At 37.6% G+C, this 15363-nt stretch overlaps 2 protein-coding genes across 4 annotated transcripts in view; both read left to right on the top strand.

The window, feature by feature from the left end:
* The window catches only part of PRKAA1 (protein kinase AMP-activated catalytic subunit alpha 1), a 45277-nt gene that overhangs the window by 7303 nt on the left and 22611 nt on the right, over positions 1 to 15363 (top strand). The window lies entirely within an intron of this gene.
* LOC118891927 (non-histone chromosomal protein HMG-14-like) lies at positions 6862 to 7251 on the top strand. Its single transcript, XM_036845850.1, has one exon. It carries the CDS (start codon positions 6862 to 6864, stop codon positions 7249 to 7251), a length of 390 nt encoding a protein of 129 aa, XP_036701745.1.

The raw sequence follows: 15363 nt of genomic DNA, 5'->3' as shown, positions 1-15363 counted from the left end.
GAACGTTTATTTACTGAAAGAAATCCTAGTATAAATGGACTCTTGCAGTTCAAACCCGTGTTGTTCAAGGATCAATTGTACTTTCTGAGTAACTTTTAAACTGGTTTAATAGAATGAATAAAATGTCTTCTTTGATATCTTGTTTTAAAACATTGAAATCAATAGGAAGCAGGTTTTTTTTGTTGTTGTTGCTGTTGTTGTTTTAAGATTTATTGATTGATTGATTGATTGATTGCTGTGTTGGGTCTTTGTTTCTGTGCGAGGGCTTTCTCTAGTTGCGGCGAGCGGGGGCCACTCTTCATCGCGGTGCGCGGGCCTCTCACTGTCGCGGCCTCTCTTGTTGCAGAGCACAGGCTCCAGACGCGCAGGCTCAGTAGTTGTGGCTCACGGGCCTAGTTGCTTCGCGGCATGTGGGATCTTCCCAGACCAGGACTCGAACCCGTGTCCCCTGCATTGGCAGGCAGATTCTCAACCACTGCGCCACCAGGGAAGCCCAGGAAGCAGGTTTTTATTAGACTGGATTTATTTTTCTTATACAAGAAAAAGGTCATAGTAGCAGTGTCTGGCACATAGTAGGTGCAGGTGCTCAATAACTATTTCTTAAATATATGAATGAATTTTTAGAATAAGTCTTATTAGTATGGGGAATTCAGTCTATTATTCTTTTCAAAACTATAAGACTGTAAATTAAGGGTTCTGCTTATATGTTCAACTTCTACTATTTATGTTTTATTAAAAGAATATTTAGTATTATTATACTACGTAATATTCTTTTGAGGATTATCTTTTAAAAAATATCACATTTCACTTACCCTTTTTGGGAAAAGCACAAGTTTTTGAGACAGATCTGGCTTTGTATTTTTGCTTTGTCAGTCACTAGCTGTGTAACTTTGGGCAAGTTATTTCATCTTTCTGTGCCTCAGTTACTTGTAAAGTGTTACTAATAATACTAGTCTTCCAGGGTTGTTGAGAGTTAGAGTCAGTATGTTTGGGTACAAAGTGGGTATGTCATGAATATTAACTAGTGAGTTGTATACCTTAATTATAAATCAACTAGATTTATATTTTAAAAAGTAGTAGTCATTTAAAAAAATCTGATTTCAACTTAAGTCAAATGAACCTGTTTTCACCTCTGTGCTCTTCTATGACAGAATAAGTGTTTCTATAGTTTTTGTGTAGTAGGTGAAATCCCTGTCAAGGACTTGGCACTATGTATATATATGTCTAGCAATATTATGTTGAAAATTAACCAAAGTTAGGAAATGGGTTGAACTTTGGAAGCTAGAAATCTCTGGTATTGATGGGATGGAGGAGGATGGAGCAGGTTAGTGAAATTGAAGCTTACGGGGATGGAAACTAGATGCATAGAAATTACAACTATTATTTATATAGTACTTATTATATACCTGGATCTAAGTGGATAAAAGGGACAAATCAAAGAGCTGAGATAAGATTGGCTATATAGGATTAAAACAGAAAATTTAGGACTGATTAGCTAGGAATGGGGGACAGGTTTGGGAGCAATGGAAAACAAATAACCCTAAATAGCAATAGCCATCCTTTGCTTTATTGAGCACTTAACTGTGCCGGTCACTATGGAAAGTGCTTTACAAAGCCTACTTCATGTCACCCTTATGGAGTATGTGGTATTCTGATTTTGAATAGAAGGTTGAAGTAATTTAACTTGTTCAAGTCAAACATTTAGTAAATACCTTCATGCAGGACCAAAGCCCAGGTCTTTGTGACGGCAAAGCCCATGCTCTGTACGCAGGTTGCCTTCTCATGTGGAAGTGGAATTGGGTGCTTAGCCCTACTCCTGAAAAAGATGAATCTGTTAATACCTATCATTGTTTTTTCCTTCTCTTTGAAATTTTTCTTAATTGAAAAGAATATTAAAAAGTAAGTAAAAATTGAAAAAAAGATCAGTGTAGAATAACTTTTAATTATGGTACATTATCATTTTTATGTAAATATTTTTGTATAGCTGGAAAATGTAGAATACATATACAATTTTTGTTTGTTCTCTTCATGTTTATGAGAGCACTTCATGTAGTTTTTCTATGAGAGTCTGTTATGTTGGAATGACAATATATTAAACCGTTCTCTGAAATTGGTCATTTAGGTTAATTGCAGTATTTGTTCTTACATAAGACACTGTAATAAACATATTTATGCACATTTTTTCATTTACTTAATTCTAAGTTAAATTACAAGTAGAGGAACAACAAATTAAAAAAAACATGAAATAGCACCCTTAATGCTATTCTAGGACATTAATTGCCCTTTTATTGCCCTAAAATGTACTGTTGGTTTACACAGCCATGAAAAAGGAATTATTATACTAACATTCCATTAAAAGAACCAAACTGTTGGGACTTCCCTGGTGGTGCAGTGGTTAAGACTCCGCACTCCCAACGCGGGGGGCCTGGGTTCTATCCCTGGTCAGGGAACTAGATCCCACATGCATGCAGCAACTGGGAGTTTGCATGCCACAACTAAGGAGCCTGCCTGCCACAACTAAGACCCAGTGCAACCAAATAAATAAATAAATAAATATTAAAACAAAAACAAAAAAAACCAAACTGATCATGTACTCTGCCTACTGACTTAGTTTGGAATGTCTGTGTATGTGTGAGAATTTGAATGATATCTTTACAGTTGTTGTCATGACACCTTCCCCCTCCCTGACATTGTCTTAATTTTTGTTTGAATATTTATGCAATCACACTTTTGTGATTTCTTCCACTGTTTCAAAAGTGAAGAAGTTATGCCTCTATACTTCTAATTAATTTATAATTTGATGAAATGCTCAAGTTTTAGAAAAAAGTTGAGCTATACCTTGATTATCTTGTGATTGATTTCATTCTGTTTATTCTGCCTTTATTTTTCTTTGGGGGGACGTCTGTTATTTATAGGTGGAATGATATTCTACTCCTTATTACTCATGAGTTGAATTTTACTTGATTCCCTATGCCTTGTCTATCACCTTCCCTCCTACTCTTGTTAATTTCTTCCTAACTTTTTGGTATGTGCTCCATAAAATTTTCTGTCACATATCTGCTGCAACTTACTGCTTTCTAAATGATTTTAGTTGTTCTGTTGTAAAGTTTGTCTTGCACTCTCTTATTTCATAACTTCTTTATTTTCTTATCACCATGAAATAGTTAATAATTTTCCTAAAACATTCACATATTTCTCAAGTGAGCATTATTAATGTCCATTCTTTTTGTTTGCTTGTTTAATTCTTTTGTACTCGTTTTGGTGTTTCTTACCTTACAGTTACTTTGGTCCTCTTCAGAGGCCAGGAAGGTCCCAGGGACCCAGACTGCTTTCCATTGGTACTTTCCCTGGCAGCGTTAACTGGCGTATAGAAGATGCTCCATATATAAGGCCAAATGAATGAATTTGAGAGAATGCTTTGAATTTCCTATTCCAGGTCCTTATTTAATGACAGAATGTACATCAAGAGTTTCAGATAAGCCCTGATTGTTTCTTAAAGTTAATTGGGGTTGAAAATAAGTTAAGCAGAGTATGGTATAAGAGGAGAGTGGTCAATGAATTGGAGTTTCATCAACCAGTTGATGAATTGGGTGATGAATTGGAGTTTAGACCCAAATGGATTCTGCCAATATTAACTGGTATTGTTGCTGTTTCCCAGTTCTGTTTCAGTTGTGCAGTTAATGGGAAAAGGTTCCTACCAAGCCATGCTTGGAGTTTTGGGGGGTAGTTGGGACAGATGAGATGAGTACTTACTCGGTATCAATAAATTAGGTCTCAGAAAGAAGATACTTCCTGAATTTGGGTTTAACAGTCAAGTTGACTCCACTTAATCACATCTGATTGGTACTGGAGACTGGAGAAAACCTTATCAGAAATTAGAATGTGCTTGATTTCTACAGTTCATTTCAGCTGTGACTATAGGTTTTTCTTCCTCACTGATTTCATATATATTTTAATGATGTTTTGATGGAAATATATCCAGTGTATTCTGTTACCGTGCCATCTTTCAGGAAGCTTCTATAATTTCTTAGCTATGAATGGTTCTTTTTTTTTTTTTTTTAATTGAGGTATAGTTGATTTACAGTATTATATTCATTTCAGGTATACAACAGTGATTCAAAATTTTTATAGATTTATACTCCATTTAAAGTTAATATAAAATGTTAGCTATATTCCCTGTGCTGTACAATATATCCTTGTAGATTATTTATTTCATATTGATACACAGTTTGTACCTCTTCATCCCCTACCTCTATCTTGCCCCTCCCCACTTCCCTCTCCCCACTGGTAACCACTAGTTTGTTCTCTATATCTGTGAGTCTGTTTCTGTTTTGTTATATTCACTAGTTTGTTTTATTTTTTAGATTCCATGTATAAGTGATGATATACAGTATTTGTCTTTCTGCCTGACTTATTTCATAGCAGAATACCCTCCAGGTGCATCCATGTTGTTGTAAATGGCAAAATGTCACTCTTTTTTATGGCTGAGTAATATTCCATTGTGTGTATTTGGAGATATATATATATATATCTCTATACCACATCTTATTTATTCATTCATCTGTTGATGGACACTTAGGTTGCTTCCATGTCTTGGCTACTGTAAATAGTGCTGCTATGAACATTGGGGTGCATGTATCTTTTCGAATTAGTGTTTTTGTTTTCTTCAGATATATACCCCAGGAGTGGGATTGCTGGATCATATGGTAGTTCTACTTTTAGTTTTCTGAGGAACCTCCATACTATTTTCCATAGTGGCTGCACCAATTTGCATTCCCACCAGCAGTGTACAAGGGTTCCCCTTTCTCCACATCCTTGCCAACATTTGTTATTTGTAGACTTTTTGATGATAGCCATTCTGACAGATGTGATGTGATCTCATTGTGGTTTTGATTTGTATTTCTCTGATGATTAGCAATGTTGAGCATCTTTTCATGTGCCTATTGGCCAGCCATGGATGGTTTTGAGATTAGTTGAACTATATAAATGGTACTTACAAGAAAAGTTAGAGATTCCCTTTACATTGTAGTAGTTTAAAAATGGCACTTTTTGGAGATTAATCCTTTGTCAGTTGCTTCGTTTGCAAATATTTTCTCCCATTCTGAGGGTTGTCTTTTCGTCTTGTTTATGGTTTCCTTTGCTGTGCAAAAGCTTTTAAGCTTTTCATTAGGTCCCATTTGTTTATTTTTGTTTTTATTTCCCTTTCTCTAGGAGGTGGGTCAAAAAGGATCTTGCTGTGATTTATGTCATAGAGTGTTCTGCTTATGTTTTCCTCTAAGAGATTTATAGTGTCTGGCCTTATATTTAGGATTTTTTTTTTTTTACATTTAGGTCTTTAATCCATTTTGAGTTTATTTTTGTATATGGTGTTAGGGAGTGTTCTAATTTCATTCTTTTACATGTAGCTGTCCAGTTTTCCCAGCACCACTTATTGAAGAGGCTGTCTTTTCACTATTGAAGAGGCTGTATATTCTTGCCTCCTTTATCAAAGATAAGGTGACCATATGTGTGTGGGTTTATATCTGGGCTTTCTATCCTGTTCCATTGATCTATATTTCTGTTTTTGTGCCAGTACCATACTGTCTTGATTACTGTAGCTTTGTAGTATAGTCTGAAGTCAGGGAGCCTGATTCCTCCAGCTCCGTTTTTCTTTCTCAAGATTGCTTTGGCTATTCGGGGTCTTTTGTGTTTCACAGATTGCCAACAAACACATGAAAGGATGCTCAACGTCACTAATCATTAGAGAAATGCAAATCAAAACTGCAATGAGGTATCACCTCACACCGGTCAGAATGGCCATCATCAGAAAATCTACAAACAGTAAATGCTGGAGAGGGTGTGGAGAAAAGGGAACCCTCTTGCACTGTTGGTGGGAACGTAAATTGATGCAGCCACTATGGAGAACAGTATGGAGGTTCCTTAAAAAACGAAAAAGAGAACTACCATATGACCCAGCAGTCCCACTACTGGGCATATACCCGGAGAAAACCATAATGCAAAATGAGTCATGTACCACAATGTTCATTGCAGCACTATTTACAGTAGCCAGGATATGGAAGCAACCTAAGTGTCCATTGACAGATGAATGGATAAAGAAGAAGTGGCACATATATATAATGGAATATTACTCAGCCATAAAAAGAAACGAAATTGAGTTATTTGTAGTGAGGTGGGTGGACCTAGAGTCTGTCATACAGAGTGAATTAAGTCAGAAAGAGAAAAATACTGTATGCTAACACATATACATGGAATATAAGAAAAAAAATGGTTCTGAAGAACCTAGGGGCAGGACAGGAATAAAGACGCAGTCATAGAGAATGGACTTGAGGACATGGGAAGGGGGGAGGGTAAGCTGGGACAAAGTGAGAGAGTGGCATGGACATATATACACTAACAAATGTAAAATAGATAGCTAGTGGGAGGCAACCGCATAGCACAGGGAGATCAGCTTGGTGCTTTGTGACCGCCTAGAGGGGTGGGATAGGGAGGGTGGGAGGGAATCTCAAGAAGGAGGAGATATGGGGATATATGTATATACATATAGCTGATTCACTTGTTATACAGCAGAAACTAACACACCATTGTAAAGCATTATACTCCAAAGATGTTTTTAAAAAATGGCACTTTTACTTTATGATTCCCTGATAATCCTTCGGGTTAGACTATGTTGCAGTTGAACATTCGCTCATTTGCTGGGAAGATTTGTATTGTGGGAGTATTGTGAAGGTTAAGAAAGGATCTGGGCGGGTCCCAGCAGCTCGGGCGGCGGGAAGCGGCAGTGGCCAGGCAGCCCAGCTTCGCGAAGGCTCTCGGCGCGCCGCGGCCCACAGGCACCCGGCACACGCCCGCCCCGCCGCCACAATGCCCAAGAGGAAGGTCAGCTCCGCCAAGGAGGGGGCAGCCAAGGAGGAGCCCGAGAGGAGATCGGTGAGGTTGTCAGCTAAACCGGCTCCCGCAAAAGTGGAAACGAAGCCAAAAAAGGCAGCAGGAAAAGATAAATCTTTAGCCAAAAAAGTGCAGACAAAAGGGAAAAGGGGAGCAAAGGGAAAACAGGCTGAAGTGGCTAACCAAGAGACTAAAGAAGACTTACCTGCAGAAAACAGAGAAACTAAAAATGAGAAGAGCCCAGCCTCTGATGAAGCAAGAGAGAAAGAAGCAACTCTGATTAATATCACACATCCGGTCCTGTCAGTGGTCCCTGTCTCCCTTCTTGTACAATCCAGAGGAATATTTTTATCAACTATTTTGTAAATGCAAGTGTTTTAGTAGCTCTAGAAACATTTTTAAAAAGGAGGGAATCCCACCTTATCCCATTTTTTAAGTGTAAATGCGTTTTTTTTTTAAGAGGTGAAATCATTTGCTGGTTGTTTATTTTTTGGTACAACCAGAAAAGAGTGGGATATTGAATATGGAAGGCTTTGATTATCTTAGGTGTCAGCTTAACATTCCATAGATGAGGGGTAGCTTTTATATCCTATAATACAAAGCATACTAAATGGCAGTTTGGAGTCAGTTGTGCATTTAACGTCTTAAACACTTTAAATTACTTCTTTTCCCATGTTGTTTTTGGTTGAATTGTTTCCTAAAGCAAACCACTCACTCCTTGATCTTGGCTCTCCTGGTCAGAATTTTGTGTACTCTGTAACGTCTTTGGTTGTGGTAGTCCAGTTCTTCTCGCAACTTTGTTAATGTGCTGTGAACGACTGACAATTTGAGTATGTAGTGTATATGATATTAAATTGTGAATTATGTGTTACAATGTAACAGCATATCAGTATTTGAAGATATTGGTACTTGATATCCTGTCAAGGAAAATTTGCCCCCAAATTTTAAGCTGGAAAGTCACTGGAATAACTGTTCAGAAAAGAATCACAACTACATGATTTTTTAGATTTTTGGTACGTATGTTAAGAATTGTATACAATTTAGGAACTTCCCTAGTGGCACAGTGGTTAAGAATCTGCCTGCCAATGCAGGGGACACAGGTTCAAGCCCTGGTCCGGGAAGATCCCATGTGCCTTGGAGCAACTAATCCCGTGCACCACAACTACTGAGCCTGCGCTCTAGAGGCCGTGAGCCACAACTGCTGAGCCCATGTGCCACAACTACTGCAGCCCACACACCTAGAGCCTGTGCTCCGCAACAAGAGAAGCCACCGCAGTGAGAAGCCTGTGCACTGCAACGAAGAGTAGCCCCCGCTCGCCGCAACTAGAGAAAGCCCGCGCCCAGCAGCAAAGATCCAACACAGCCAAGAAAAAAAAAAAGAATTGTATACAATTTAAATGTCTGTGCTGATCCTCAAAACAACCAGTAAAATCTCAATTTTTTTTTATGAAAAAAAAAAAGAAAGGATCTGGACAAAGTGGAAGGTGAACTTAGGTGGTAAATTACATTCTTGAAAGGGACTGAGTTAGGACTCTGATTTGAACACTTTTCTTTGAGTCTTATTTAACAAAGACTTTTTCTTCCATTGTGAAATATCTGTGTAACCTAACCTTAAATTTAGTATTATTAACTAAAATATTTAAGCAAAGTAGCAAATGCTTAAAAAATTCAAAATAATGAGGAACCACCCCATCCCCTGTTCCACCCCTCTCAATTGCAGGGGGTTTCATGGGGCAGAAGATCCCTTCACTCATTGTCTTGGTTAGCTTGGTGGGGGAAAAAATGTTAAATTGTTGAAAACCATTGGACCTGATGATCTGTAAGGTTCTCTTTAGTTCTAAAATTCTAAACTTCTTATTGTTAAATCGTCAAGAGCACATATTAAGTGAGGAGCAAACAATGCTTTTTTTTTTTTTCTTTTAGAAAAAATAATAATCTCATTGCTCCCGTGATTAAAAACCTGCAGTGGTTCCTAATCCTTGGGGGTTTTTAAAGGATGGTCAGGCTCGGCTCCATCCCAAGTCCCAGATCAAGCAGGAAAGTCTATTTAGATTGGAATAATGAGAAAAATTCTTTGTTTAAAATAATGTTTTAAATACAAGGAGTTTAAAATATCAATGCTGAGTTTTCAATTTGGAAATAGTAAAAAATATTGTATTAATCTGCCATACCAAAAATATTGCAGACCGAATGGCTTTGACAACAGAAATTTATTTTCTCACAGTCTAGAGGCTAAAAGTCTGAGATCAAGGTTTGGTTTCTTCTGAGGCCTCTCTCCTTAGGCAGATGGCTGCCTTCTCTCACTGTCCTCACATGGTTTCCTGTGTGTACCTCTGCTCTGTCTCTGTGTACCTCTGCTCTTTCTCTGTGTACCTCTGCTCTTTCTCTGTGTATCCATATTTCCTCCTAAAGGCACGCTTGTCAGGTTGGATCAGGACCTACCCCAACTGTTTCATTTTAACTTAGTCATCTCTTTAAAGGCCTTATTTCCAAATACTATCTATCACATTCTGAGGTACTAGGGATTAGGACTTCAACATACAAATTTGGGGGGAGACACAATTCAGCCCATAAGGGATTTCTTGTTATCATTACCCTTGATTTTCAGCTGGTAATTATGAAGATTGCCAGGGAAAGCTCTTTGATATTGGTCTTACAAACTGTGTTCTAATTTAGAAGAGAACATTTTCTTCCTGAAAAACTAAAACTCTAAATCACTTATTTAAAAATTGAAAAAAAAATGTTTTTGAAAAGTAATACATGTATATTTTAAAATGTCAAATAGTGCTGAGAGGTCTATTTATAAAACAGAATTTCCTACCCCCACTTTCAACTCTTAGCTGTTTCTTCTTGTATTTATCTTTAAAAAATTTTTTTTAATTTTTTATTTATTTTATTTTATTTTTTTTAAATTTATTTTATTCATTTTATTTTTGGCTGCATTGGGTCTTCATTGCTGCGCACGGCCTTTCTCTAGTTGCGGCGAGCGGGGGCTACTCTTCATTGCAGTGCGGTGGCTTCTCTTGTTGCAGAGCACGGGCTCTAGGCATGCAGGCTTCAGTAGTTGTAGCACGTGGGCTCAGTAGTTGTGGCTCGCGAGCAGTAGAGCACAGGCTCAGTAGTTGTGGTGCACGGGCTTAGTTGCTCCGCGGCATGTGGGATCTTCCTAGACGAGGTCTTGACCCTGTGTCCCCTGCATTGGCAGGTGGATTCTTAACCACTGTGCCGCCAGGGAAGCCCTATCTGTTTTTTTTTTTAACTTCCACATTTCTAATTGATAATGCATGCATAAAAGTTATCTTAATTCTTGTTGACAGACTTTTTGTTAAATTCTTATTATGGTTGATGAGGATTTTAGTTCTTTCTTAAGTTATTTTATTTTTATATTGAGGTATAGTTGATTTACAGTATTATATTAGTTTCCAATGTACAACATAGTGATTCAAAATTTTTATAGATTTTACTTCATTTATAGATATTATAAAATATTGGTCATATTCCCTGTGCTGTACAACATATCCTTGTAGCTTATTTATTTTATACATAGTAGTTTGTACCTCTTTATCCCCTATCCCTATCTTGCCCTTACCCAATTCCCTCTCCTCACTGGTAACCACTGGTTTGTTCTCTTTATCTGTGAGTTTGTTTCTTTTTTGTTATATTCACTAGTTTTATTTTATTAAATTAAAAAAAAAATTTTATTGAAATATAGTTGATTTACAATACTGTGTTAGTTTTAGGCATATAGCAAAGTGTTGTGGATATATATACATATTATGTTCTTTTTCGGATTCTTTTCCATTGTAAGTTATTATAAGCTATTGAGTATAGTTCCCTGTGCTGTACAGTAAATCCTTATTGTTTATCTATTTTATATATAGTGGTATCTGTTAATCCCATACTCCTAATTTATCCCTTCCCACCCTTTCCCCTTGGGTAACCATAAGTTTGTTTTCTATGTCTGTGAATCTGTTTCTGTTTTGTAAAAAAGTTCATTTTTATTATTATTTTTCGATTCCACATACAAGTGATATCGTATAATATTTGTCTTTCTCTGTCTGACTTCATTCAATATGATAATCTCTAAGTCCATCCATGTTGCTGCAAATGGCATTATTTCATTCTTTTTTATGGCTGAGTAATATTCTTGTGTGTGTGTGTGTGTGTATCACATCTTCTTTATCCATTCATCTGTTGATGGACACTTAGCTTGCTTCCATGTCTTGGCTATTGTAAATAGTGCTGCTATGAACATTGGGGTGCATGTATCTTTTCTTTTCTTTTTTTAAATTTTTTTCTGGCCTTTTGGGAACAATGTCATCTTAGGAGGAACTTACCTTTCTCCTCTTATGCTTTTTTTTTAAAAATAAATTTATTTATTTATTTTTGGCTGCATTGGGTCTTTGTTGCTGTGTGTGAGCTTTCTCTAGTTGCAGCGAGTGGGGGCTGCTCTTCATTGTGGTGCACAGGCTTCTCATTGCAGTGGCTTCTCTTGTTGTGGCTCACGGGCTCTAGGCGTGCGGGCTTCAGTAGTTGTGGTGCATGGGCTTAGCTGCTCTGCAGCATGTGGGATCTTCCCGGACCAGGGCTCGAACCTGTGTCCCCTGCATTGGCAGGCGGATTCTTAACCCCTGTGCCACCAGGGAAGTCTGCATGTATCTTTTTGAATTAGAGTTTTCATCTTCTCTGGATACATGCCTAGGAGTGGGATTGCTGGATCATATGGTAGTTCTATTTTTAGTTGTTTTAGGACCCTTATGTTTTCCATGGTGGCTGCACTGATCTACAGTCCCACCAACAGTGCAAGAGGGTTCCCTTTTCTCCACACCCTCTCCTGAATTTATTATTTGTAGATGTTTTGATGATGGCCATTCTGACCGGTGTGAGGTGATACCTCATTGCAGTTTTGATTTGCATTACTCTAACAATTAGAGATGTTGAACATCTTTTCATGTGCCTATTGGCCATCTGTGTCTTCTTTGGAGAAATTTCTATTTAGGTCTTCTGCCATTGTTTGATTGGCTTGTTTATATTTTTGATATTGAGAGAGCTGTTTGTGTATTTTGGAAATTAAGCCCTTATTGGTCTCATCATTTGCAGATATTTTCTCCCAGTGCATAGGTTGTCTTTTTGTTTTGTTTATGGTTTCCTTTGCTGTGCAAAAGTGTATAAGTTTGATTAGGTCCCATTTGTTTATTTTTGCTTTTATTTCTTTTGCTTTGGGCTGATCTAAGAAAATATTGCTATGATTTATGTCAAAGAATATTTTGCCTATGTTCTTTGCTAGGGAGTTTTATGGTATTATGTCTTATATTTAAGTCTTTAAGCCATTTAGAGTTTACTTTTGTGTATGGTGTGAGGGAGTGTTTGAACTTCATTGATTTACATGAGGCTGTCTGGCTTTCCCAACACCACTTGCTGAGGAGGCTGTGTGTCTGGCTTACTTCACTAAGCATAATAACCTCCATGTCAAAGATTTTAGTTCTTTTGTACCTTTTCCTCTACACCCTCATTCTCCTAATATAATTATGTCATACTTTTAAAAAAATCCATATTTGGTGTTTTCATAATTGTGACTGTGTAAAAACTATCTGCTAAGCCAATACTATGACTATATTTACTTATAGAACTTTTCATTTTTCCTGGAGTTATTAATTTACCTCATTTTTTCATTTGCTTAGTTTTCTTCTAACCTAAGCCTAAATTCTCCACATCTTCAAATGCTTTTGTAAGATCTTTCTCAATGTAACATTTCGTACTTTCAAACCTGTAAGATAATTTATCTGTCTATTCTTTTTTCTCCCTAGAAATAACCGTCCTAGATCCTCTGCAACATTTCTGTCTGGATTTGTTGCCTTCCAGCCTTCTACACAGCTGTTACCTAGGACTTTGCTTCATTACCTTATTGGGGATTCTCTTCTTTTTCTCCTACATTGGATCCCTTCTTACTGAATACCATCTTGGTTTCTTTTTATTTATTTATTATTTAAAGAAAAATTTTTTTATTTTTAATTTTTTTTTGAATTTTTGAATTTTATTTTATTTTTTATACAGCAGGTTCTTATTAGTTATCTATTTTATACATATTAGTGTATCTTATGTCAATCCCAATCTCCCAATTCATCACACCACCCCCTCCCCACCACTTTCCCCCCTTGGTGTTCATACATTTGTTCTCAACATCTGTGTCTCAATTTCTGCCCTGCAAACCGGTTCATCTGTACCATTTTTCTAAGTTCCACATATATGCGTTAATATACGATGTTTGTTTTTCTCTTTCTGACTTACTTCACTGTGTAAGACTGTCTCTAGATCCATCCACGTCTCTACAAATGACCCAATTTCATTCCTTTTTATGGCTGAGTAGTATTCCATTGTATATATGTGCCACATCTTCTTTATCCATTCGTCTGTCGATGGGCATTTAGGTTGCTTCCATGACCTGGCTGTTGTAAATAGTGCTGCGATGAATATTGGGGTGCATCTGTCTTTTTGAATTTTGGTTTTCTCTGGGTATATGCCCAGTAGTGGGATTGCTGGGTCATATGGTAATTCTATTGTTAGTTTTTTAAGGAACATCCATACTGTTCTCCATAGTGGCTGTATCAATTTACATTCCCACCAACAGTGCAAGAGGGTTCCCTTTTCTCGACACCCTCTCCAGCATTTGTTGTTTGTAGATTTTCTGATGATGCCCGTTCTAAGTGGTGTGAGGTGATACCTCACTGTAGTTTTGACTTGCATTTCTCTAATAATTAGTGGTGTTGAGCAGCTTTTCATGTGCTTCTTGGCCATCTGTATGTCTTCTTTGGAGAAATGTCTATTTAGGTCTTCTGCCTATTTATTTATTTATTTATGGCTGTGTTGGGTCTTTGTTCCTGCGCGCGAGCTTTCTCGAACTGCGTTGAGTGGGGGCTACTCTTCACTGCAATGTGCGGGCTTCTTATTGCAGTGGCTTTCCTTGTTGTGGAGCATAGACTCTAGGCACACGGGCTTCAGTAGTTGTGGCACATGGGCTCAGTAGTTGTGGCACACGGGCTTTGGTATTTGTGGCTCGCAGGCTCTAGGGCGCAGGCTCAGTAGTTGTGGCGCATGGGCTTAGTTGCTCCGCGGCATGTGGGGTCTTCCCGGACCAGGGCTCGAATCCGTGTCCCCTGCATTGGCAGGCAGATTCTCAACCACTGCGCCACCAAGGAAGCCCGTTTGCAAATATTTTCTCCCATTCTGAGGGTTGTCTCTTCATCGTTTGTAGTTTCCTTTGCTTTGCAAAAGCTTTTAAGTTTCATTAGGTCCCATTTGTTTATATTTGTTTTATTTCCATTACTCTAGGAGGTGGATCAAAAAAGATCTTGCTGTGACTTATGTCAAAGATTGTTTTTCCTATGTTGTCCTCCAAGAGTTTTATAGTGTCCGGTCTTACATTTAGGTCTCTAATCCATTTTCAGTTTATTTTTGTGTATGGTGTTAGGGAGTGTTCTAATTTCATTCTTTTACATGTAGCTGTCCAGTTTTCCCAGCACCACTTATTCAAGAGACTGTCTTTTCTCCATCGTATATCCTTTTCTCCTTTGTCATAGATTAGTTGACCATAGGTGCATGGGTTTATCTCTGGGCTTTCTCTCCTGTTCCATTGATCTATATTTCTGTTTTTGTGCCAGTACCATATTGTCTTGATTACTGTAGCTTTGTAGTATAGTCTGAAGTCAGGGAGTCTGCTTGTTCCAGCTCCATTTTTCTTTCTCAAGATTTCTTTGGCTATTCAGGGTCTTTTGTGTCCCAATACCAATTTTAAGATTTCTTGTTCTAGTTCTGTGAAAAATGCCACTGGTAATTTGATAGGATTGCATTGAATCTGTAGATTGCTTTGTGTAGTATAGTCATTTTCACAATATTGATTCTTCCAGTCCAAAAACATGGTATATCTCTCCATCTGTTTGTGTTGTCTTTGATTTCTTTCATCAGTGTCTTATAGTTTTCTGCATACAGGTCTTTTGTCTCCTAAGGTAGGTTGATTCCTAGGTATTTTATTCTTTTTGTTGCAATGGTAAATGGGAGTGTTTCCTTAATTTCTCTTTCTGATCTTTCGTTGTTAGTGTATAGGAATGCAAGAGATTTCTGTGCATTAATTTTGTATCCTGCTACTTTACCAAATTCATTGATTAGCTCTAGTAGTTTTCTGGTAGAGTCTTTAGCATTCTCTATGTATAGTATCATGTCATCTGCAAACAGTGACAGTTTTACTTCTTTTCCAATTTGTATTCCTTTTATTTCTTTTTCTTCTCTGATTGCCATGGCTAGGACTTCCAAAACTATGTTGAATAATAGCGGTGAGAGTGGACATCCTTGTCTTGTTCTTGATCTTAGAGGAAATGCTTTCAGTTTTTCACCATTGAGAATGATGTTTGCTATGGGTTTGTCGTATATGGCCTTTATTATGTTGAGGTAGGTTCCCTCTATGCCCACTTTCTGGAGAGTTTT

The sequence above is a fragment of the Balaenoptera musculus genome, chromosome 3 (assembly GCF_009873245.2).
Source record: "Balaenoptera musculus isolate JJ_BM4_2016_0621 chromosome 3, mBalMus1.pri.v3, whole genome shotgun sequence".
Classification (NCBI taxonomy): Eukaryota; Metazoa; Chordata; class Mammalia; order Artiodactyla; family Balaenopteridae; genus Balaenoptera; species Balaenoptera musculus.
The sequence above is the reverse complement of the archived record's forward strand: the minus strand, read 5'-3'. Positions and strand labels throughout refer to the sequence as shown.

Excerpts from the sequence above, each read along its gene's own strand:
- LOC118891927 (XM_036845850.1), top strand. The coding sequence starts at position 6,862 with ATGCCCAAGAGGAAGGTCAGCTCCGCCAAGGAGGGGGCAGCCAAGGAG.